Source organism: Emydura macquarii, unplaced genomic scaffold (assembly GCF_026122565.2).
Source record: "Emydura macquarii macquarii isolate MOO-44397 ecotype Brisbane River unplaced genomic scaffold, CSIRO-AGI_Emac_v2 contig_2994, whole genome shotgun sequence".
Classification (NCBI taxonomy): Eukaryota; Metazoa; Chordata; order Testudines; family Chelidae; genus Emydura; species Emydura macquarii.
In genome coordinates, this window is record NW_027133131.1 from 1,217,687 (window position 1) to 1,239,593 (window position 21,907).

General features: G+C 66.4%; 2 protein-coding genes across 3 annotated transcripts; both read right to left on the reverse strand.

The window, feature by feature from the left end:
* Positions 1-3,453: 3,453 nt before the first annotated feature.
* On the reverse strand, positions 3,454-9,207 carry ARF3 (ADP ribosylation factor 3). The gene is made up of 5 exons (XM_067529766.1): positions 9,083-9,207; positions 7,178-7,419; positions 6,031-6,141; positions 5,500-5,624; positions 3,454-5,400 (listed from the first exon to the last, which is right to left on the reverse strand). The coding sequence occupies exons 2-5, from the start codon at positions 7,323-7,325 to the stop codon at positions 5,239-5,241; spliced, it is 546 nt and encodes a 181-aa protein (XP_067385867.1). The 5' UTR covers positions 7,326-7,419; positions 9,083-9,207; the 3' UTR covers positions 3,454-5,238.
* A 3,730-nt stretch (positions 9,208-12,937) lies between these two features.
* WNT10B (Wnt family member 10B) lies at positions 12,938-20,796 on the reverse strand. 2 transcript variants are annotated; one of them, XM_067529759.1, is made up of 6 exons: positions 20,553-20,796; positions 19,340-19,548; positions 17,395-17,529; positions 16,100-16,362; positions 14,116-14,477; positions 12,938-13,951 (listed from the first exon to the last, which is right to left on the reverse strand). In XM_067529759.1, exons 3-6 carry the CDS (start codon positions 17,481-17,483, stop codon positions 13,493-13,495), a joined length of 1,173 nt encoding a protein of 390 aa, XP_067385860.1. In that variant the 5' UTR covers positions 17,484-17,529; positions 19,340-19,548; positions 20,553-20,796; the 3' UTR covers positions 12,938-13,492. The 2 variants fall into 2 exon arrangements, with proteins under 2 accessions (XP_067385860.1, XP_067385859.1); XM_067529758.1 differs by lacking the exon at positions 19,340-19,548.
* Positions 20,797-21,907: the final 1,111 nt, after the last annotated feature.

Below are 21,907 nucleotides of genomic sequence, written 5' to 3' on the forward strand. Positions count from 1 at the left end.
TGCAGGTGCTCACTGGCCAATTAACTATTTAGTTAATGGGGAAATCCATGACACCCTCCTGTCCCCTCCGAGGGCCCTGCGGGAGGTTGGGCTCTGCCCTCCCTTCGTGTTAGCACTGGGCGCATGGGTCAGGACTCCTGGGTTCTCCATGGGTGACTCCCTCCTTCCGGCTTATGTTTCTCATGAAAACCTCTGTCGAAGAGGAGCCCTGGGGGTTAAATGCGTGCTCCCCTCACCCACCCTGCCTGCCCTGTACACATCTCAGGGGTCAGCTGGTGGAGCAGGGTCAGGGCCAGGTTGAGCTTTGACAGCACCAAGCTCCCGGCGCCAGAAGATGGCAGCAAATCATCAAAAATCCCCCCCTTCCATGGGCCCAGCTGGCCTGGGGAGGGCACTGTGGGGAGAAGCTCACAGCATGAGCGCCTCTCTGCTCTAGACGGGGCCTGACAGGTTTGCTGCGGATTTGTCTTGCCAGAGACACAGTCGGCCTCATTTGATCCTGAAGGCTCCACTCCCCTGACAGCGCTGTGGGGTGGGAGGCTGCACCCAGCGCCCGCAGCAGGCGCACGCCCGGGGGCTGATCTGGCGCTGAGGGCGCTGGCCGGGGGCTCAGGACACTCGGGTTCAATTCTTGGCCCTTCCGCCGGCCCCCTTGGGTGATGTTCGGCCAATCAGCTCATCTCATTGGGCCTCAGCCCCTCGTCTGTGAAATGGGGCTAACGCTCCTCCATGGATCTCTGGTCTCTTGGGGGGTGAGGGGGAGTCTCTCACTGTCTCTGGGCCCAATGGGGCCTTGAGCTCAGCTGGGTTCTCTAGCCGCGACCGGAAGATCAATAGTAAGTTACTCAGCAGCAGCACCTCACCACTCCACGGGCTGCCGGCCCGGGGCAGACCTGGGACCGGCCCCAGATTGCTCCGAGCCTGGCAGAATACATCTCCCATGAGAAACGAAGGCCTCGAACCGCTAAGTGCGGCCGCGAGGGGGCCCAACGTGGGATCGGGGCCCAGACCGCGGAACCAGTCAGTCCATTTCTACCGCACGGCCAGACTCGGGGGCGAGAGGTGGATCCCGTCCCGCTGAGGTCTCACGGGACACCCTTTGGGCTCTCCAGCTCCAATGCTCTGTGGGGTGAGGCCCTGGAGGGCGTGAAATGATACAGTGGGTGCAGTCCCGGGTCGGGGTTCAGCTGGGCACCCCCATAATCTGGGTCAGCCCCTGAACGTAAATATTGCATCACTTAACGGTGCCCTGGAGAAATGCTGGGCCCTGCGTGTGAAGGACACCGGCTTGGCCAGCCTGTTGTCCCCAGCGCGTTTGCTCTGTGCTGGGGCAGCACCCAGGGCCCAACTCAGGAGCGTGCTAGGAGCTGTACAAACGTCGGGGGGGGGGAGTCGTTTCCAGCTCCCCCTCTCACCAAAGATAGCCCTGCCAACCTGGCGCCTGGAGGACACACGGCAGCAGGCAGCTGCCAGTCGTCCCGCTCGACGGGGCCCTGCTCCGGTGTTGGCTGGAGCCCGGGGCTGGGCGGAGGAGCCGGCTCAGGGCGCCCTGGCCTAGAGCCGTGTCCCCTTTGCCAGGCTAAGCAGGGGCGGGCTGGGTGACGGCCCATCTCCCCGCAGCATGGGGGTGTCAGGCCAGCAGGCCGCGCAAGGCGCTGCGAGGGGCCGGCTTGCTCCTGGGAGCGTGGGCTGGGCCGTGGCACTGGCTCCCAGAGCGACGGGATTGGCATGCCAGCTATTCCCCCGCCGGGCTGCTGCTCCCATTGTCTGGGCCACGCCTGTCATCCCCCGCCGGCCGCACCGGCATACCAGCCCCGGTTGCCGTGATGTGGCGAAGACGGGCTGGCGGCTGGGGCCGCGGGGCTGTAATGGGATTACGGGGGCCGGGTCGACTCGGGACTGGGCTGGGCCCCCTCCCCTGCCCAGAGACAATGTGAGATGGATGGGCTGGGGGGAAGCAGGCACCAGACTCCAGCCCGGGAGTGGGGAGGGGGACGCGCCGGCTGGAGCGTCACCGCAGCCCCCTGCACCCCGGCTGCTCCCAGGAAGGGGCGCAGGATCGGGTCCTGGCAGCTCACAGCTGCCCAGCGCTGGGTTCTAGTGAAGTGCAGGAGGCCTGGCTCCCGGCCCCCCTGTTCTAAACATCTTAGGGGCAGCGATACCTCGAGGTGTGAGCCCTCGTGCAGATTCAGTTCAGCCAACCCCCCCCCAGCGCAGACAAAGCCCAGGGCTGGCACCGACCTGCCAGGCGGCACCGGGTCCCAGCCCGAACGGCACCGGTACAGCCAGGACGCTGACCACGGGCCGGTCACCTTCTGTGCCGTGCAGCTAAGGATCCTCTCCTGTGAGCTGTGTGCGGCAGGCACCGGCTCCCGGCGGTGCAGCGCACGGCCCCTGTGCAGGAGTTCCTGTGACACACGGACACACTGGTGGAGTTTTCATCCACCCAGCGCGGCCCCTCGGGAGCAGGTGGGTCTCGGGGCCGGCAGCGCAGCCTCAGCCCCAGGCGCCGTCTGACCTGTGTGCGGCTAAGAACCGTTCCTCCTGTCCCTTCGCGGGGCTCCGGCTCGGCCGGGGGCTTAGCACGGGCCGTGCCGAGGCTGCATGGCTGGGGCCAGTCCGGGCTGGAATCGGTTCTGGCGGGTCCCGTGGGTTTGTGGCGAACCCAGCACTGGGGGGCTATTAAGGAAGGACTGGAGCAGTGCAAATGCCAGAACTGCGCCCCCCCGCCCCCAGGATCATGCAGCGCACGCCTGGCAGAACCCAGGCGACCCGTCGGGGCCCCTCTCCCTTCCAGAGCCCCGCGGCCGGCTGCCAGGTCCTGCGCACCACAGGCAGGCGGCACCCACTGCCCACCCACTCGTAGGCCCCGTATCACCCCCCAGCTCCTGGGGCTGGACCGGCCACGGGTGGGGGCGAGGATTCAGCACCTGCCCCCACCATTTCAAATCAGTGTGGGACCGGCACAAAGCGCTTCCCCCGCCCAGGATCACAGCTAATGGGATTTACCATTTCAGCCAATATCCACTTCAATCCTGGGCTGGGGGTTAAAGCTTCTCCCTGGCGCCGCATCTCCCTGCCCCAGAAGCTCCATCACTCCCCTAAGCTGTTTCTAATTAAACTCAGCCCCAGCCTGTCTGTCATCTCTCCCCTGGCCCGGGCGCCCGGCTCCCCTGGCACCCAAGGTGGGGCTAGGGCCTGGCTTGCCCCCTGCGACGGGAAGACGCCTCACAGGGTTAGTGCTTGGAAGAGCTGGGGAGAGAACCCAGGAGTCCTGGCCCCCAGCTTCTAACCCCAGACCCTGCTCTCCTTCCAGCCCCAGAACCCAGGAGTCCTGGTTCCCCCACTCCCCCGCCCCACGCTCTGTGGCCCTGGGCTGCCCGGCAGAGCAGCGGGGCTGACGGTTCCTCCTGCCCACCCAGGGCCGGTGAAAGAAGCAAGGCAGGCCAGCGCTACATAAAACATGTTTAATATTCAATGGGGGGACAGGAGTCCTCGTGGGTCCCACACCTCGAGAGCCAAGGGGGGGGACAGGGGGTGACGTACACACGGGCCACGTCCCAGGGCGGTGGTGGAGAAACCAGAGCAGAACCGCGGGCAACATTTCACACCAAGCACAGATCAGGGGTATAAATACATGTGCCAGGGAGGAGCTTACAGTACGAGGATCTATGTCTGTCCGTCCGTCCGTCCGTCCAGGAGGGGACATTACCGTTACAATCACTGTGCTGCACACAGGGGGGTGAAGGGGGGCACTCAAGGCGCAATCGTCACTTGCTAATCGCTGCCCCTCCTGGCTGTTCGGCTGCCCCCCAAGCCGGGAGGGTGAGCCCCGATTTCCCTCCATCTCGGGGGAGGGGCGGATGACATGCAGGACGGCTTGGGGGTACGGCGGGGCGCAAAGAAAAACCGGAAACACTCCTCGCTAACTGGCCCGCCAATCACCCAGCACAGCGGGCGCTAACGAGCTCCCAGCCCTGGCCCCCGGGGGTGGGAACCCCAGGGCCTCTTCTATGGGGAAGTCCTGGAGAAGCAGCAGGTCCCCTAAATCCCTCTTCAGCTCAACAGGCACCTCTTGGGGCATCCCCTCTGCAGCAGATGGCAGTAATGGGGGGCCCCCCAGACATGCAGCTCCCCCAGTTGCAGTTGTCCCCCTGCCACTTGAAGCAACAGGATCGGGGGGGGGGGGGGGCGTGAACCCAGGGGCCCCCACTGCAAGACCCTGCTTTGGTTTGTTCTGAGGCGACCTCGGGGGCCTGGTCATTTAGCAGCTGTGATCGCCCTCAGGGCGCCGCCCCGGTGGAAAGACAGGGAAGCGCGGGGGGGTGCTGGGTCCGGCCGGCCCGGCTGCTGGTGCTAGAGGAGCTGCAGCTTCTGAAACCCTGAGGGGGGGGGGGGGGGAATTTCCACCATGGTCCCGAGTCTGCCACTGAGTTCATACGCACCCCTGGCCGCCCCCCCCCAGAAAGTTCACCTCCCTTGAAAGGAGACTGCACTGGCCACCTGCCCCTTCCCCCCCACATTTGTGTCCCTGTGATTTGGTGCAAGGGGGGCAGGGGGCTGGGAAGGCGGTTTGGGCTGGGGGGCTGGCAGGGGGTTTTCAGGGCGTGTGCAGCAGGGAGGCTGGGGAAAGAGCAAAGTCGCCAGCGGGGGGCACTGCCCTAGCAAGCAACTCCTCCCCCCCCCCCCCGGCCCCCCACTGGGAGATGAGAGATGGAATGTGATGAGCCCCACCAAGGACGCCCCGGCTGCCCCCCGGCAGACAGCGCAGCGCAGCGCTGCCCTCCCTGCACACAGAAGCTTACAGCTGCCTGGAGGGATTCACAACCCTTCTCAGAGCCACGTCACAGGGCACCAAGAACAACAGAAGAACAACACAAAAAAAAAGGCCACTGCCACACACGGGACAGTCTGTGCCCCCCAGCCCCCGGGCGGCAGGGAGCCCCCCACCCCCATATATATCTATAGCTCTATATATTGATCACACGCGCACACACACAGATCCGTGCAAACCCCGGGCGGACCAGAACCGAAAACCCAAATCAAACCCACAGCAACCGGTGCCGGAACGAAAGCAAAACCCAGCGAGCGGGGAGGGGGGAAGGGACCCGAGGGGACCCCCCCCCCGAGCCGCGTGGGGAGCCGATGGGTCCAGCCAGCCTGAGAGGGGGTGGGGGGGAGAAGGGCGGCCCCGCCCGGCCCCTCGCGGCGCGGGGGTGTGCGTGGGGGGGCCCGCTCTCACTTCTTGTTCTTCAGCTGGTTGGCCAGCCAGTCCAGCCCCTCGTAGAGCCCGTCGCCGCTGGTGGCGCAGGTGGCCTGGATGTACCAGTTGCGGTGGCGCAGGGAGTGCAGGCCCAGCTTGTCCGTGATCTCCGCCGCGTTCATGGCGTTGGGCAGGTCCTGGGGGGGGGGCAGAGCGGGGTGGGGGGGTTAGCAGCCAGCCTGCCCAGATGGCAGGGTGAGAGCTCGCTCCCTGCCCGCCGGGCGAGGGGGACCCACCTGCTTGTTGGCAAAGACGAGCAGCACGGCGTCCCGCAGCTCGTCCTCGGCCAGCATCCGCATCAGCTCCTCGCGCGCCTCGTTCACCCGCTCCCGGTCATTGCTGTCCACCACGAAGATCAGCCCTGGGGGGCGGGGGCACTGAGACCGGGCCGGGGGTCCCAGAGCCCCAGCTAGGGAGCCCGCCCCCGACCGGGGCTGTGTGTGTGGGTGACGAATCCCTCCTCCCTACCCCAGCTGGGGGTGACAGGGTGCAGCCCGAATCCCCCCCACCAGCCCACCCTCTCCAACGGGGGAACAAAGTCATTCACCGGTTCCCCGCCCCCACCCACTCACAACCCGTCTAGCCCCCCCCCACTCACCCAGCCCCCCGCCATCCCAGGACGGGGACAGTAACTCACCCCCCAGGGGAGGGGCAGGGGATACTCCACAGCCATCCGCCCCTGTGGTCAGAGCAGGGCTCAGGACACAAGGAGCGGGGCGGGGGGGGGGGAATGACGCATTGGGGGGGGTCCGCTCTGCCCGCCCTACCCTGGGTGTTCTGGAAGTAGTGCCTCCAGAGGGGCCGAATCTTGTCCTGGCCACCCACGTCCCACACGGTGAAGCTGATGTTCTTGTACTCGACCGTCTCCACGTTGAACCCTGCAAGGGGGGGGTGTTAGTCACAGACGCGGGGGGGGGCCTCGGCCCTCTTCGCCCCGGGCACTTCTGCTAGTGATTGAGACCCAGCAAGCTCATCTCACACGGGGGCCTCTCAATGGCCAGAGAAGAAACTGAGGCACCGAGGGGGGGCAGGGTGGTGTGGGCATCAGAACGGGGGGGCAGAACTCCGGAGCCCTGAGCACTAGCCCAGCCTGCCTCTTGGCCCGGGTCAGGAAGATCAGATGCTCCCCCGCACTGGACGACGTAACCCCGCTCTCCCAGCCCCAGGCAGGGAGCGCCCAAGCCCCGCGCCCGCCGTAAGCCAGAGGCGGCGGTGCCCTGGGCCCAGACATGCTGTGGGGCAGAGCAGGGGCTCCCCAGCCCCTATTGTGTCCTGTGCCCAAGGGGCTCCATGTCCCAGCACAGAGCTGGGGCAGGGTGGGCAGAGCAGAGGTGGGCAGGTGGGTGGCGCTGGAACTCGAACTCGGCGCTCACACAGATTGGCGTCTCCAAACGATGGCGGCTGGGCGCATCCCTGCCCCCAGGAGCTGTCACTGACCTTCCCCACCCCCCGCAGGGAGGGAGCCTTCATCTCAAAGTACAGGTGGGGAAGTCGAGGCACAGAGGTCAGCTACTTGCCTCCAAGGTCGGGAGGCAAGGCAGCAGCAAAGCTGGGCAAAGAACCCAGGAGTCCTGACTCCCAAACCCTCCCCCTCCACTCTAACCCACTAGACCCCACTCCCCTCCCAGAGACAGGGACAGAACCCAGGAGTCCTGGCTCCCAGCCCCCCGCACTAACCACTAGACCCCACTCCCCTCCCAGAGCTGCGGACAGAACCCAGGAGTCCCAATGAAATGTTCTAAACGCCCCTCCAAATCAGACAGGGACCAGCTGGTCCTTTCCAGCCTGGGGGACTGGGGTGGCGTGAGCCGGTGCCGGCGCCCCCTCCCCGGAGCGCTGGGGGGCCCTGTCTGTCCTGTCCTGTCCTGTCCTGTCTGTCCTGTCCGCTGGCCCGGGCCCGGCTCCCTGCCCTACCTATGGTGGGGATGGTGGTGACAATCTCGCCCAGTTTCAGCTTGTAGAGGATGGTCGTCTTCCCGGCCGCGTCCAGCCCCACCATCAGGATGCGCATCTCCTTCTTGCCGATCAGGCTCTTCAGCAGGTTCCCAAAGATGTTGCCCATGGCGGTGGGGGCGCGGTGCGGTGCACGGGCTCCCGGGGCCGGCTCGGCTCGGCTCGGCTCGGCGGCTCTCCGCTCCTGACCTCCCGGCAGACTCCTGGGTGGCGGGAAGGGCAAGGGGCTGACAGGGCCTGCGGAGGCGACGGCGACCAGCGCGCCCGGCTGCAGGCCCCAGGAGCTCTGCCCCACGGCAGGCCGAGATCGGGCCAGGGCCGGGCATTCGGCCACTCAGACCCCAAGTCCCGGCTCGTTGCCCGAACGCGCTCGGCGGCCAGGAACAGCAGCCGCCACCGGGGGCCCTGCTGACCCTTCGGCTCCAGGCCTGGGGAGAGGGGCACCCTCAGGCCACCCGGCAGAAGGACAAGCCCAGAGCGCGTCCCCCTCCCCGGAGCCCGAGGCCAGGGGCTGGCTCTGTGCGGTCCACAAGGGGCCTCTCTCCCCCGGTCACAATACTGAGCGGCCGTGCCAGGCTGTGGCTAGCGCCCACCAGGGCCAACGGACTGGGCAGCGCCCGCACGGCAGCAATCCACGGTGCGGGGTCACGGCACTGCTGCCAGCGAGGGCCAGGAGCTGCACACTCAGGGCTGGGGGGTTCATTGGGGGGGGTTGCATCACACTGGGGGGGGGGCCGAGGCAGCCCCCCGTTCCTAACGTTTCATGCAGGGTGATCGATAGCACCCTTGTCCGAGGGCCTCAGCTCCCAGGAGGTGGGTCCAAACCAGCCTGAACACTCACCTGTGCAACAGACGGGGAAACTGAGGCACAGAGCGAGACAGAGACTTGCCCAAGGCCACGGAATCCACAGAAGAATTCCCAGCCCCCTGCCCCTCCAGCCACTAGACCCCGCTCTCCTCCCGGAGCTGGGAATAGAACCCAGGCATCCTGGCTCCCAGCCCCCTCCCCCCACACACACTCCCACCAGGCCTGCACGCGCTCCCTGCGTGGGGAAGGAGCCCCCTGCCCCCTCCAGCATCCGCATCTCCATCCCAGCGCCCCTTTGCCAGCCGCCAGATCCTTCTCCTCTGCAGCCTGCCTGCGTCTCCGGCTGGCACACGGCGCGCCCCGCAGCCCCCCCGGCCCAGACACCCCAGACCCCCCCACACAGCGATGAGCTGGGACCCACCCAAAATGACTAATACCTGCCACCCCCGACTCTTCACCAGGGACAACGGGGAGAGGGGGGCCTGCAGGAAAACCCACGGAGGGCTCACTCTCAGGTCAGCAGGGGGGCAAGGCCCCAGGCCCCTTGGCCTCCCTGCTGCCCCCCACCCGGGGAAGATGGCCCCCTCAGCCCCAGAGCAAAGGGCAGCCCTGGAGGATCGGGGGAGGGGGGGGCTCAGAGACCAGGGCAGAGCCCACTCTTTGGAGGGATGCAGCCCCCCGGCGATGCTGGCTGGGCTCCACGATCCCCCGAGCGGCGCCGCCCCCACACCCCGCCCCAGACGGGGCCCCAGGGGCGCCTGGCCCAGCCCCTCTCCTGGGTATGAGACCCCCCCCCGCTCCATGCCGCGCTCAGGCCTGCTACCCCCCCCCCCCCGGCTGCAGGGCCCCATTGCAACGCCGGCACCCCCCAGACGGCCGGCAACCCACCCCCCCACGTCCTGGGGGGGAATCAGGCCTGCCCCCCCATGCACCCCATTCAGCCTGCCCCCCCCCCCCCGCTGCAGGCCCCATTGCAGCGCCGGCACCCCCCAGATGTGCAGCTCCCAGCGCACCCCGCCCAGGGCCCCCCCCCCCGGGGCCATGCACCCCGCACCTACCTGCTCCGGCTCTCGCGCTTCCTCCCGCCCCCTCCTCCTCCTCCCCAGCTGACTCTGCAGCGAGCCCCCCCCAGCCGGAAGCAGCAGCAGGCCCAGCGCACGCAGCGGGGATCTCGCGAGAGCGGCTCTCACCGTGCACTGGGGGGGGGTCGGGGGGGGGGGCTGCAAACCCCGCGAGATCATCAACCCGTCTCCATGGCAGCGGCTGCTGCTGCAGCGATGCGGGGGGGGGCATCGGGGCGGGGGTGGAGCATTGTGGGTCTTGTGCCTTCGTGGGGGGCGCTGGGGGGCGCGCTGGATCCTGGGGGCCCCACGGGGGGTGCATGAATAGAGGCGGGTGTGCCTGAGGGGCTCCCCCATTGCATTGATGGGGGGGGGCTCGTCTGGGGGTCGGGGTGCATTAGTGGGGGAGGGGGCGGTGCAGTAGGTGGGGGCTCCCCTGCAGCGTGAGTAGCGAAGGAGGCAGGAACAACGTTCCCCTTCCGACCCTCGCACCCCCCCCCCCCCCCCGTGTCCCCATCCCCCCCCGTCGCGCCAGCCCCGGGGGTGCTGCTTGCAGAGAGCAGAGACCTCCCCCCCCAGGGAGGCAGGTTGCCCCTGGCTTATTTGAACGGGGTCCAGGAGGAGCTGCAGGGCCCCGGCAGGGCGCAGCCCACGGCAGCCAGAGGGGAGCCCAGCCGCTGCACCCCTCAGCCTCTCCTGACGGAAGCGGGGCCCACTGGAGCGGCCGGGAGGTGCTGGTGGCAGCATGGTCTAGCGAGTAGGGCGTTGGATGGGGTCTCCAGGGACCCGGATTCTCTTCGCTGTTCGGCTGTTGGCCTGCTGGGCGACCTGGGGCCCTTTCTCTGTGCCTCGGTTTCCCCCTCGGTGAAGCGCTGTGGGATGTACGGTTGAGAAGCGCTAGATGGGAGCTGGGTTGATTATCACTCCCAGCCCTGCCCCCTGGACTGCCCCAGGGGAGTCCTTCCCCCTTCTCTCATAATCACCCCCTTCATCCTGCGTCCGGCTATAACGCGGTGAGCTCACCCCTCACCACGGCAGGGCCGGCCAGTGGTTACAGCACCTTCCTGGGAGCCAGGACTCCTGGGTTCTGTCCCTGGCCCGGCCATGGACTGATCTACGCCATCGCAGTGTGAATGGGCAAATCCGCCCGGTGCAGCAGCCTGGGCTCTGAGCGCGGCCCCACAGCCCGCTCCTCGTCCCGCTGGGATGTGGGCGGCTGGCGCGGCCTGTGTTGCTCCCCCCGTAGGTGGCATCCCGCCGCTTGCAGTCAGGGTAGGAGAGGGTTGGACGTGACCTAGCCCCTGGAGCCCGGGTCTGCCTACGAGCCTGCCCCGTGGGCAGCCGGGCTGGGAGCCGGGGGAGCTGGGGGACTAGCCACTTGCGGCCTTATTTTCCCAAGGGCCATGTTGGGCCACACGGGAGATGGGAGGAGGCGGCTGGGAGCCAGGATGCTGCGGTTCCAGTCCCTCTCCCAGCCCCCCCCTCCGGGCATCTGTGCACTGCACACAGAGCCCCCTCGCCCCACTCATTGTACACACGCAGACACAGCCCTGCGCACTGCACACGCACACACGCACACACAGCCCTGCGCACTGCACACGCACACAGACCCTGCGCACTGCATACACACACTGCACACGCACACACACACACACACAGCCCTGCGCACTGCACACGCACACAGACCCTGTGCACTGCATACACACACACACACAGCCCTGCACACTGTACACGCACACACTGCACACGCACACACACACACACAGCCCTGCGCACTGCACACGCACACAGACCCTATGCACTGCATACACACACACACCCTGTGCACTGCATACACACACACACACAGCCCTGCGCACTGTACACGCACACAGACCCTGTGCACTGCATACACACACACACAGCCCTGCACACTGTACATGCACACACACACACACACACACACACACAGAGCTCTGTGCACTGCATAAACACACGCACACGCAGCCCCGCACACTGCACCCACACACAAACACAGCCCTGCTCACTGTATACACACACACACACACACAGAGCCCTGCGCACTGCACGCACACACAAACACACACGGAGGCTTCGCGGCCACCCTGTGTGGCTGGCGGCTGGGCTGGGCTGCAGGGCAGGCTGAGGTCAGGGCAGGGTCCGTGTGTTTGCAGCGTGAGTCAGAGCGCGCGGCTCCCAGGGAGTGTCCCGCTTCAGCTGCTGGCGGAGCAGGATGCTGGGGAGAGGGGCCTCCCCAGGGCAGGCGCAGCCCCCTCCCCCCCCCGTTGGCCCCCCTCAGCCCGGCCCTATAGGGGGTAGCATGGTCTCCGTGGCCTCTCTGCTGAGCCTGGCGCTGGCAGCCGTGGCAGCGTGGGCTGAGCCCCCCGCACCTCGCTGCATGTGGGGGCTCGTCCCCGTGCTGGGGGGGAGCTGTTCCCAGCCTCCCTGGGCTTCCACGTTCAGTGACATGCCAGCTCCAGGGCAGAGGACATCTCCCGCCGCCCTCCTGCCCTGGCTCACTGGCCGCCGGGGTCTCTGCACCAGGGGCTGGGCCCTGCCATGGGGGGCCCCTTATTTGGTGTCCCAGATCCCAGGGGGGCCCGTCTAGCCTGGCCTGTCTCCTGCTGCTGCAGAGGAAATGCAAGGATCTCCAGAGCATGGCCAGCCATGGAGTGTGCGTGGGTCCGGGCTGCCCGCTGGGCCAGCGAGCTGGGTTGTTTTAATTAGCCTGATCCCCATCAGCCCCTGCCACGCCCTGCTGGAAAGAGATGGTGGGACTGGAGCGGAGTAAGAGCTCAGATTCCAGCAGGGCCCAGGGGCCGCGACCTGGCGTGCAGTAAAGCGGCCGCCCACGTGTGGCAGCAAAGGTGTTCGTTCCCCTGGGCGCCGGAGCCACGGCCGCCAGCTGCCATGACGCACTTGGCCTTTCCACAGCTAGCCGCTTGTGCCATGCAGAGGGGCAGACGTGCATGTAACTGACACGCACATCACCGGGCGTGCAGCCACGCACGGGCCTCTCCACACCACTGCGGGGTGACACTTGCTCATGGGACTCCCCTGCCAGCCTCAAACACAGGTCTCACGGGGCGAAGAGTTGCTGCCCCAGAGCCTGTCCCCACGTGAACCACAAGACCCCAGCCCCCTCCTGGAGCTGGGGATAGAACCCAGGAGTCCTGGCTCCCAGCCCCCTTCACTCAAGTTTTCATTTAACAAATGTGTGACCTGCATACTTGCTGGGCCTAGGCTGGGAACTGTGAATTATTCCTCCCCCCCCCCCCAGGGCCGCCTGCCGTGCTCCCCCTGCCCCTCCCCAGCAAAAGGGTCCATGCAAGGACCCCTCTGCCCGTGCTGACCCCTTCCAGCGCCTGCACCAGCGGGGGGTGAAAGCAGAAGGCACCAAGACAGCGGAGCAGGTTGGCCCCTGCCCGGCAGCCACCAGCCGTCTTTATTTGATTGTGTGACAAAAGGAAAAGCAAGAGCCCCTAAAGCAATAAATTAACCCTGGGGGGTCCCCCACGCCAGCCACCCTCTGAGACCACTCCTGGCCCCCCACTACTCCTGCTGCCTGCCCCATCCCCCCACAACATCCCGACTTCAGCCCCTGTACGCCCACTGCAGCACCCCACTGACCCGATCCCAGCATCCCCCACACCCCCAAAGCTCCCCTGCCTACTGGCATCCCCCATAACACCCCCACCGCCTCCCCGTGCCCCCCCCTGCTCCCCCACACCTGCTGCAGCATTTAAAGCATTTGCAGCATTTGCTTAATCCCCCCCACATCTCTAACCCCCCCACACACCTCAGGACATGCTGCAGGCCCCCCCCCACCATGCCTCTGGTTCCCTTCCCACAAAGCCCTGGGAGTTATTGACCCCCCCATTCCCTGGCAACACCTAGACCACCCCCACCCTATCTCTGCCTGTGGAGTTGGGGCGCTGTCCCCTGTATTCAGCCTGGAGCCAAATCTGCCCAGACGTTTTTGGAGGGGGTCTGGACGCAGGGGTGCAGGCACCCCCTCCCCCCCCCGGTGCGAAGGGGTTTCCACGGGAGGCAGGGGTTACGGTTTGGTTCACTAGCGCTCGTTCCCCCCCCCCGTGCCCATTGTTCCAGTGCCCCTGCCTGGCCGGGGGGTGGGGGTCGGGGAAAAGGTGCGTTTCTGCCATAGCCCTCCAGATGTTCGAGGCGGGGGCAGGAGCGCGGATTTCACCCAGCCCCAGCCAGATGCTTTGCACAGCTCAGCCTCCGGGGGCGCGTGGGGGGGGCCAGCAGGGTGGGCGGGTGCAGGGAGCACCGTTCCTGGGGAGCAGGGAGTGCAGGCGGCAGGGAGCCCTCCGCATGGGGGGAGGGGGCTGAGGAAGGGGCGAGTCCCTTGGGGGAGAGGGGCAGGCCTGCGCTCGCAGCCCCTGCTCACTTGCAGACGCTGAGCCAGGTGCTGAGCCGGCACTCCTCACAGCGCACGGCGCAGCACCAGTGGAAGTGGCAGCGGCAGCGTTCGCTGCGCGTCTGGTGCAGGATGTTGTGGCCGCGCCCGCAGCAGAGGCTGGCGCAGCCGTCCATGCGGGGGCTGGTGCGGTTGCAGGAGCGGCCGCGGGTGCCGGGGGAGTCGAGCGCCGGGTCGCGCTCGCAGAAGTCGGGCGATTTCTCGAAGTAGACGAGCTCGCGGGCCAGGCGGCGCTGGCCCAGCCGGGGCCCGAAGACGCCCGTGTTGCGGTTGTGGGCGTTGATGAAGACGGCGTGCTGCAGCCGCTCCCGCAGCACCGTGCCCACCAGCCGGAAGTCGGGCGCCACCGGCCAGCACGTCCGGAACTGGCAGCTGCCCGACGTGCCGTGGCATTTGCATTTCCGCTTCACGTTCTGTGTCACCACCTGCCCAGGAAAAATGGAGACACTGGTGAGCCGGCGGAACTCCCTGCCACTGGACACAGCAACCAGTGATCCTGTCCCTCCACCCCATCTCCCCACCCTGCCCTCTCACTCTCCTCCCCCCAGGCCCTACATGCACCGTGTCCCTCCCCTGGTGGGGACCGTACCTGCCTGCCCACCCAGTTGTTGTGGATCCTCATCCGGGCCTGGATGTCACGTGGCGCCTCTCGTGAGTCCAGGAAGTCCCGGGAGAAGCGCTCCCCAAAGCTGATGTCGGGGCCACAGCCACCCCACTGCCAGGTGTCCTGCGGGCTGGGCTCCCCGAGGAGCGAGGCCAGGTGAGGGGGGAGCCCCTTTCCCCGGGACAGCGCCTGCAGCTGGCTCAGCTTCAGTCGCTGCTTCTCCTGGCCACTGCGCTCTCCCCACGTGCAACCGCAGCCTTGCAGCTTGCCCAGGCTGCAGGCCGTGGCCACCGAGTGCATCACGCCAGCCGCCAGCAGAGAGAAGGCGAAGGCACTTTCCCGGAAGCCTGGGGAGCAAATGTGGAGGGGGTGAGCTGGGGACCAAGCCAGACCCCTCCCTCCTGAGCACCTCCCGGGAGCAACCCAGGAGCCCCTTGCTGGGGAGTCATCTCTCTCCCCTGCAGAAGAGCAGCTGCCTCTGGGGTGGAGCACGAGGCAGCCCTTTCGGACAGGAAGTGAAGGGGCATCCAGTACCCAGCTGAAACTGGCAGGGTGAGGGCAGAGGGGACAGGGTCACTGGAGTCAGATTTTGGCCAGGACTCCTGGACTCTTTCCAAAAAGCCCACAGGATCCTTGCTGCCCCGTGTAGTCAGCTCAGCTGGTCACCTGCTCTGGGAGTCCACCTGCCACGGCCCAGCACCTCCCCACACACAGAGCCCCCACTGCCCAGTGCCCCCTCAAACCCCCAGTTCTGGCCTTAGGTGCAAACCCCACTGTCTCCTCCCCTTGTACAGGTGGCTGGCTGCTCAGCCCCTCCCCCCCGCAGCGCATCTCATCCCCGCTGGCCCAACCTCCGCCCCTGGCAGCGCAGGGTGAAGCTGCTGCTACTTGTCCCTGGGAAATTCCCTGAAGGCAGCAGCAGCTGCTTAACCAGCTGGGGAATGGGAGCCATCCAGGACCCCCCAATCCTGACCTGCAGCCCCCCAGCTCTGCCAATCCCCAATCCCGATCCACAGCCCCCTGCTATCCCTCTCCTGATTCTGCCGCTCAGAAACCACTAACCCGGCCGAACCGTGCTGAGACCAGCTTTACTCGCTTCACTTGTGACCGAAGTGGGTGTTTGGAGGCAGGGCTCCAGAGCCGAAAACCCCAGTGGGCCCCTCACTCATGCTCTGCTCTTCAAACCCTCCCAGCCCACCCCACCATGCTGCTGTGCTCACGGGCATGTAAGGGATACAGACGCCGTTACCCCCTCCCCTGGCGCACTGGGGGCACTGTCTCAGCTGCTTCCCTGCCCAGGCCCCCAGCTAAGCACCCCGATCCTCCCCACTTCCCCCACAGCTGGGTCCTTGGGGCGTCTCTGCTGAAGCTGCCCCATTAGCACCAGCTGGGAGTTGGGCTGAGACCCACAGAACTCCCTGCGCCCCAGGAGCTGCCCCGCCCCGGCAGAAGCAGGCAGGCTGCGGCTGGCTCCAGCTCCCTCGCTTTGATCCCGGGTTTCTTCTTAGTTCCTCTCCCTTTATACAGAGGCCAGGCCGGCATGAAAGGCAGCTCCAGGCTACGGGGAGCAGGGATGGGGCGGCCCCGATGTGCCATGAGAGCAGCAAGGGGGCCAGCAGGAAGGGGGGCAGCACGTCACCCTGAGTGTCTTCAGCCTTCCCCCCCGCCCCGCCGACAGGTCCCGTCTCTTTCCCTGACCTGCCCCAGCCCTTCGCCCCGTCCCATCCCCTCCCTGTGCTGCTCTGACCTCCCCAGACAGGCCCACGCCTCCCTCCCCTTTGCCATCAGGCCTCGCCCCAGCCGGGACAATCTGCAGGCGCTGGGGGGCCCGGCATCCTCCACCCTTTCCTGCCTGGCGCCCGGGGGCAGCGCAGCAGGGACCGCAACACCCGCTGCTGGCAGGGCCTGTCCCGCCGCTCGTGCCGCAGGGCGCGGATCCTGGGGCGCCGCATGGGCCCCCGGCCCTCACCTCTCTTCAGGATGGCGCTGTCCTGCAGCGCCTTGCCCGCCCCCTCCAGGCTGGAGCAGTTCCAGCGCTGGTCCCGCAGCTGGTGCTGACACTCGTGGATGGCGATTTGGATGCCCTGCAGGGCCGAGGCGGTCACGTCTGGGCTGCGCACGCACAGCCCCATCTGGCGCTTGCTGAGCCCCGGCAGGGTCAGGCACACGGTGTTGGGGGTCAGGACAGGGTCGCTCGTCAGCTTCAGCCCCAGGATGTCGTTACCCAGGGCCCTGGAAGGGAAGCAAAGCGAAGCAGGTGAGAAGAGCAGTGGGGAGAGAACCCAGGAATCCTGGCTCCCAGCCCCCCTGCTCTAACCACTAGACCCCACGCCCCACCCGGCTCTAACCCCGAAACCCCACTCCCCTCCCAGACCCAGGGATAGAACCCAGGAGTCCAATGTGTCATGCACACTCCAGCCCTGCTGGCAGCTGGGCCCGTGTGCACCTGCATCACATGTGTGTGCAAGGCGTGCAAACCCAGGACCCTTCCCGCCCACCCCCGCAGGGAGCTCTGCACCTGGCCCTGTTTGCAGGGGAAATTCCCCCGTCCTCCTCCCCACGCGCACACATTCTTCCCTGGAACCAGATTAAAGGGGTCTGAGGATTAGGTGCACCCCCCTCCAGCTCAGTACCCACCCCAGGGGGTGTTCCCGTGATGATGTGAGGGCCCCCGGCCCCCCCCAGGTCTAGAGCAGGGGTTTCCATGGCAATGGAGGGAGGGGCATGAATAACCTGGGTGGCTGCAGAGAAAAACATCTTGATGCTGAAGGGGAAATAGCGAAGCTTCCTGCTGTGAGGAGGGAACGTAACCACCCATGAGCCCATAACCCTCAGGAGGCCCATAACCCCACCCAGGTCCCTGGAACCTCCATGATCTCCCACAAGAGCCAGCCTGGGGACTTCCCCTGGCTCCCACCCCCACTCCCCTCTTCTAACCACTAGACCTCACTGCCTTCCTACTGCTGGGGATGGAACCCAGGAGTCCGGGCACCCAGCCCGCCCCCAGCTCTAACCACTAGACCCCACGTCCCAGCCAATTCCAGGGGTAGACCCCAGGAGTCCAGGCGCCCGGCCCCTGGCACAGGTGGGCACAAAGAGAGGGGAAGTTGGTGGGGAGGGCAGCGGGTAACTGGCTGGAGAAAGCCAGAGCTGACACACCCCTGCAGGGGTGGACAGACAGCGGGACAGACCTTGCATGACTATGGTGATGCCCATGCCACCACCCCCTCACCAGCAGCCCCCAGGCCACCCCCATCAGCTTACCGGCTCCAGAGGCAGAGGGTGAGGAAGGGGGCAAGGCCCATGCTGTGCAGTGGCTGCTCTGTCGGGTCGGGCGGCGCCTCCTCCCTCATGTCCCCACCCGGGGCAGGGGTGTCTCCTGCTCCAGGCAGCCTCGGGCTGGAGGTCATAAGGGGCCAGGGTCATTAGTGGGGGGAAGACGTCCCAGCCCCCCCAACCTCTCACCACATCCTGTCATCCCTGGGGCCTCAACTTCAAGGGAAACTGAGGCAGGCCAGGGCGAGCCCTGGTCCTGTGTCTGCCCTCCCTGCTCCCCTCACCAATGGGCTCCTGGGGAGTTGCCCCAGCCCAGGCCCCCTTCTCCAGCCAAGGGGCTCGCAGGGACAGCGGGGTCCTCCCGAAAGTCCTGGGGGTGAGCCCAGCACCGGCCAGTACAGACAGCCCATGGCTCAGCTCCTGTCCGTCGATCTCCACCCACCCGTCCATCCATCCGTCCTCATTCACACACCAGTCAGGCCTGTCTGTCCCCTCTGTCTGTCTGTCTGCACAGTCCTGCCCCCAGGCCAAGCCATGACTGAGGAAGCCCAGACGGGTGCCCCCCGCCAATCAATCATGCACCCCAAAGTGACCAGCTGCTGAGCGGGCGGGGGAAGGCGTCAAGTGGGGCTGGGAATGCGCCCACGCCCCCTCCCTCTGCCTGGGCCACGGGAGCCTGAAAAGCATCTGCCGGCCTGGGCTGGTTCCAGCATCCTCCCCACCCTGGGTGTGGGGGTCTCTGGGGTCAGGCTGCATGGTCCCTGCCCTGGGATCCCCATGAACTAGAGCCGAGAACCCCCAGTAGGGGCCTCACCCAACACATGGGGCTGGGCGCCCATCCCCCTCCCTGGCCATGGGGGGAGAGGCCCCGATCCTGACCCTGGGCAGATCCATGCTGTGGCTAAACCCATCTTGGAGCTGCGAAGGCCCTCCCCTCCCCTGCTCAGATGGGCCATGACCCTGCCCCCACCCGTCTGCTCGTGGGAAACCTGGGCCACTGTCTACACAGCCCACAACCCAGCTTGTACCCCCTGCACACACCCCTGCACCTGACACCCACACTGCATGCACACTGCACCACACACCCCCAGCTTGTATTGTACACACACACACTGCACACACAGCCCACACTGCACGCATACCGCACCCCACCCCCAGCTCGTATTGTATACACACACACTGCACACACAGCCCACACTGCATGCACACTGCACCCCTCACTGCACCCCACCCCCAGCTCGTACTGTACACACACACTGCACACACAGCCCACACTGCATGCACACTGCACCCCACCCCCAGCTCGTATTGTATACACACACACTGCACACACAGCCCACACTGCACCCCTCACTGCACCCCACCCCCCAGCTTGTACTGTACACACACACTGCACACACAGCCCACACTGCACGCATACCGCACCCCACCCCCCAGCTCGTGTTGTATACACACACAGCCCACACTGCATGCACACTGCACCCCTCACTGCACCCCACCCCCAGCTCGTACTGTACACACACTGCACGCACACTGCACCACACAGCCCCAGTTGCCATTGCACACACACTGCAGCACTGCACACCGTCACCTGTCAGTCTCGCCAGTCCTCCCGCTGCGCTGTGCGCTGTGCGCTGCCCCCAGCCCCGGCCCTGCCCGGCCCCCTCCTTCCCCCACCCCGCCCTCCTGTCACCAGAACTTCGGGGCTTTCCTCCGCCCTTCGCTCTGCCCGTGCCCCGCTCGCGGCTCCTGCCTCCGCATTCGCCTCCTGGCTCACAGTCCGCCCGTCCGCCCGTCCGCCTCTAGCCCGCTCGCTCTCAGTCCGTCCCTCCGTCCAGTGTCGGGATGCTCATCCCAGCGGCGAGCTGCGGCAGCGGGACACACGCCCCCTCCCGCAGCCCCCGCCTGGCCCAGCCCGGGGCTCGGTTCTTGCCTCCCCTGGCCGCTCCGCTCCGCCCCGCCAGTCGGGGTCAGGCTCCGGGCTGCTCCGCGGCTCCCGCTCGCTCCCCCCACCCCCGGCCCGGGCCGGCCCGGGGGCTCGGCTCGGCTCCACCGCTGGCCTAGGTGGGTCTGCGGCCCCCGGCCCCTGCTGGGAGCAGAGGATCCCCCGCGCCGCCAGCCGCTCGGAAGTTTGCCTTGGATCTGGGAGACACAAGCCGGGCCCCTCCCTGAGCCGCTCCGCTCCCTGCCCGCGCCCATCCAGCCCGCCCGGCAGCCTGCCCCCCTCCCCAGCCCCCTGCCCCCCTCGCGCCCTCCCCTCCCCACACCCCTCTGACCCCATCCACCCCTCCCTCCTCTGAGCTCATCCCGGCCCGGCCCCGGCCCCCGGGGGCTGCAGGAGCTGCTGGCGATGACTCAGTGCGCGGGGGGGGCCTGTGCTGATGCGGACGAGGTCCCCACGCGCTATGAGATCAGCGGGCGCAAACCCCGGCGGCCCGGCCAAGTCCCGGCCGAGGTCGCCCCGCTCGGCCTCCCCCGGCCCTGCGCCGCCGCCTGGCTACTTGCTTCCCGCCCCAGAGCGTTGTGCGGCGTTGCCCTGGGCGGCTGCACCCCGCCCCAGAGGCGGCTGCACTGCGATCCCTCCCCAGGCCGTGCCGTGGCCTGTCAGACAGCTGCGCACAGCTGCTGGGCCAGCTGCGGGGGGCTGCCGGAGCTGCGCCCCCTGAAGCGCTGCTGAGCCGCAGGGCCAGACGGCCAAGGCTAGAGCCAGCCGCGGGGGTTGCGCCTGGGAGCCGCAGGGCGCGTGCAGGCCCCCCCCCAGCCAGGGGCACCCGGGCGCGTGGCTGGGGCGCTGCGCGGCGCAGGCAGCGCGGCGCCAGCAAAGCGCAGGCCGGGCGAGGCACCTGCGCGGGGTGTGGCCCGGCCGGCTCACGGGGCGCTGCGCGGGCAGGGAAGCCCTAGACGGCGGGGGCCCGCCGGGGCCTACCAGCTGGAGCGGGGCCAGCCCCGCGCGCCGGGGACTTTCCGAGGCGGCGCTGCGCGTTTCATCTCCGGCCCCGGTGGGCCGAGCCCGCGCGCTCCACCCCGGGGGACTGGGCGCCCGCAGCGCCCCCGCCCGGGCTCTGATGGATGGGCGGGGGCATTTCCCGGCCCCAGGGGACTCCCCCACCCCCAGAGCTTGCTGGGGTTCGTGCCCCCGACCTCACCTTCTGGAAAGGATGCTCCTGTGGTTCTAGAACAAGCTGGGGCGCCAGGACGCCTGGGGTTCCCCCCCCCCCCGGCTCTGGGGGAGGAGTGGGGTCTAGTGGGGGTGGGGGGGGAAGGGGCTGGGAGCCAGGATGCCTGGGTTGAGATCCCCAGGCCAGCAGGAACCATCACACCCATCCACCCTGCTCTCTGGGCTAGCACGGGCCAGAGCCCGGCCCCCACCCAACTCCTAGGCAGAGCCTGTAGAAAAATACCCAGCCTTGATTTAAAGAGAATCCACCCGCGCCTTGGTAACTAGTCCCAGCTGCTAACTAAGGTGACTGCGGGGGGTGAAGAAGCACTTCCTTCTGTTTGTCTTAAACCGGCCGCCTTTCATTTCACTGGGCGACCCCTGGTTTGTGCGCTACGAGAAGGGGCAAAGAACCTCCCTTGTTCGCATCCCCCCCCAGTCATGACTGTAGAGACCGCTGGCACATCCCCCTCAGCTGTCTCCTTTCTCGCTGAACAGTCCGAGTCCCCGAGGGAAGTTCTTCCAGCCCCTCTGCATTTCTGGTGCTCCTTTCAGTACTTTTCCCAGTTAGAATATATCTTTTTGAGATGGTGCAGCCAGACCTGCAGGCAGTCTTTGGGGGCAGGGGAGGACGCATGGATTTAAAGAGCGGCGTTGTGGTCTTTTCTGTTCTATTATCTGTCCCTTTCCAAAAGGCTGCTAACATTCTGTGGGCCTTTCTGACTGCTGCTGCGCATTGAGTGGATGTTTTTAGAGAACCATCCACACTGACGCCAAGATCTCTTTCCTGAGCGCTAACAGCTGATGGAGACCCCATCACTTTGTAGGTATACTTGGGATTATGCTTCCCAATGTGCATTACTTTGCATTTATCAACACTGAATTTCATCTGTCATTTTATTGCCCAGTGAGATCCCTGTGTAACTCTTTGCAATCTGCTGAGGACACGACTATCCTGACTGAGTTTGTATCATCTGCAAACTTTGCCATCTCACTCTTTACCCTTTTCCCCGGATCACTGATGACCATGTTGGACGGTGCTGGTTCCAGTACAGATCCTTGGCAGACCCTGCCATCAACCTCTCTCTCTCCAGTCTGAAAACTGACCATTTATTCCTACTCTTTATTTCCCATCTTTTAATCAGTCACAGATCCCTGACAGACTTTCCCTCTCATCCCATGGCAGCTTCCTCTGCTTAACAGCCTTTGGTAAGGCACCTTGTCAAAAGTTTTCTGAAAGCCCAAGTACACTAGATCCACTGGATCACCCTGTCCACGTGTTTGTTGACACCCTCAAAACATTCTAATAGATTGGTGCAGCCTGATTTCCCTTTACAAAAGCAG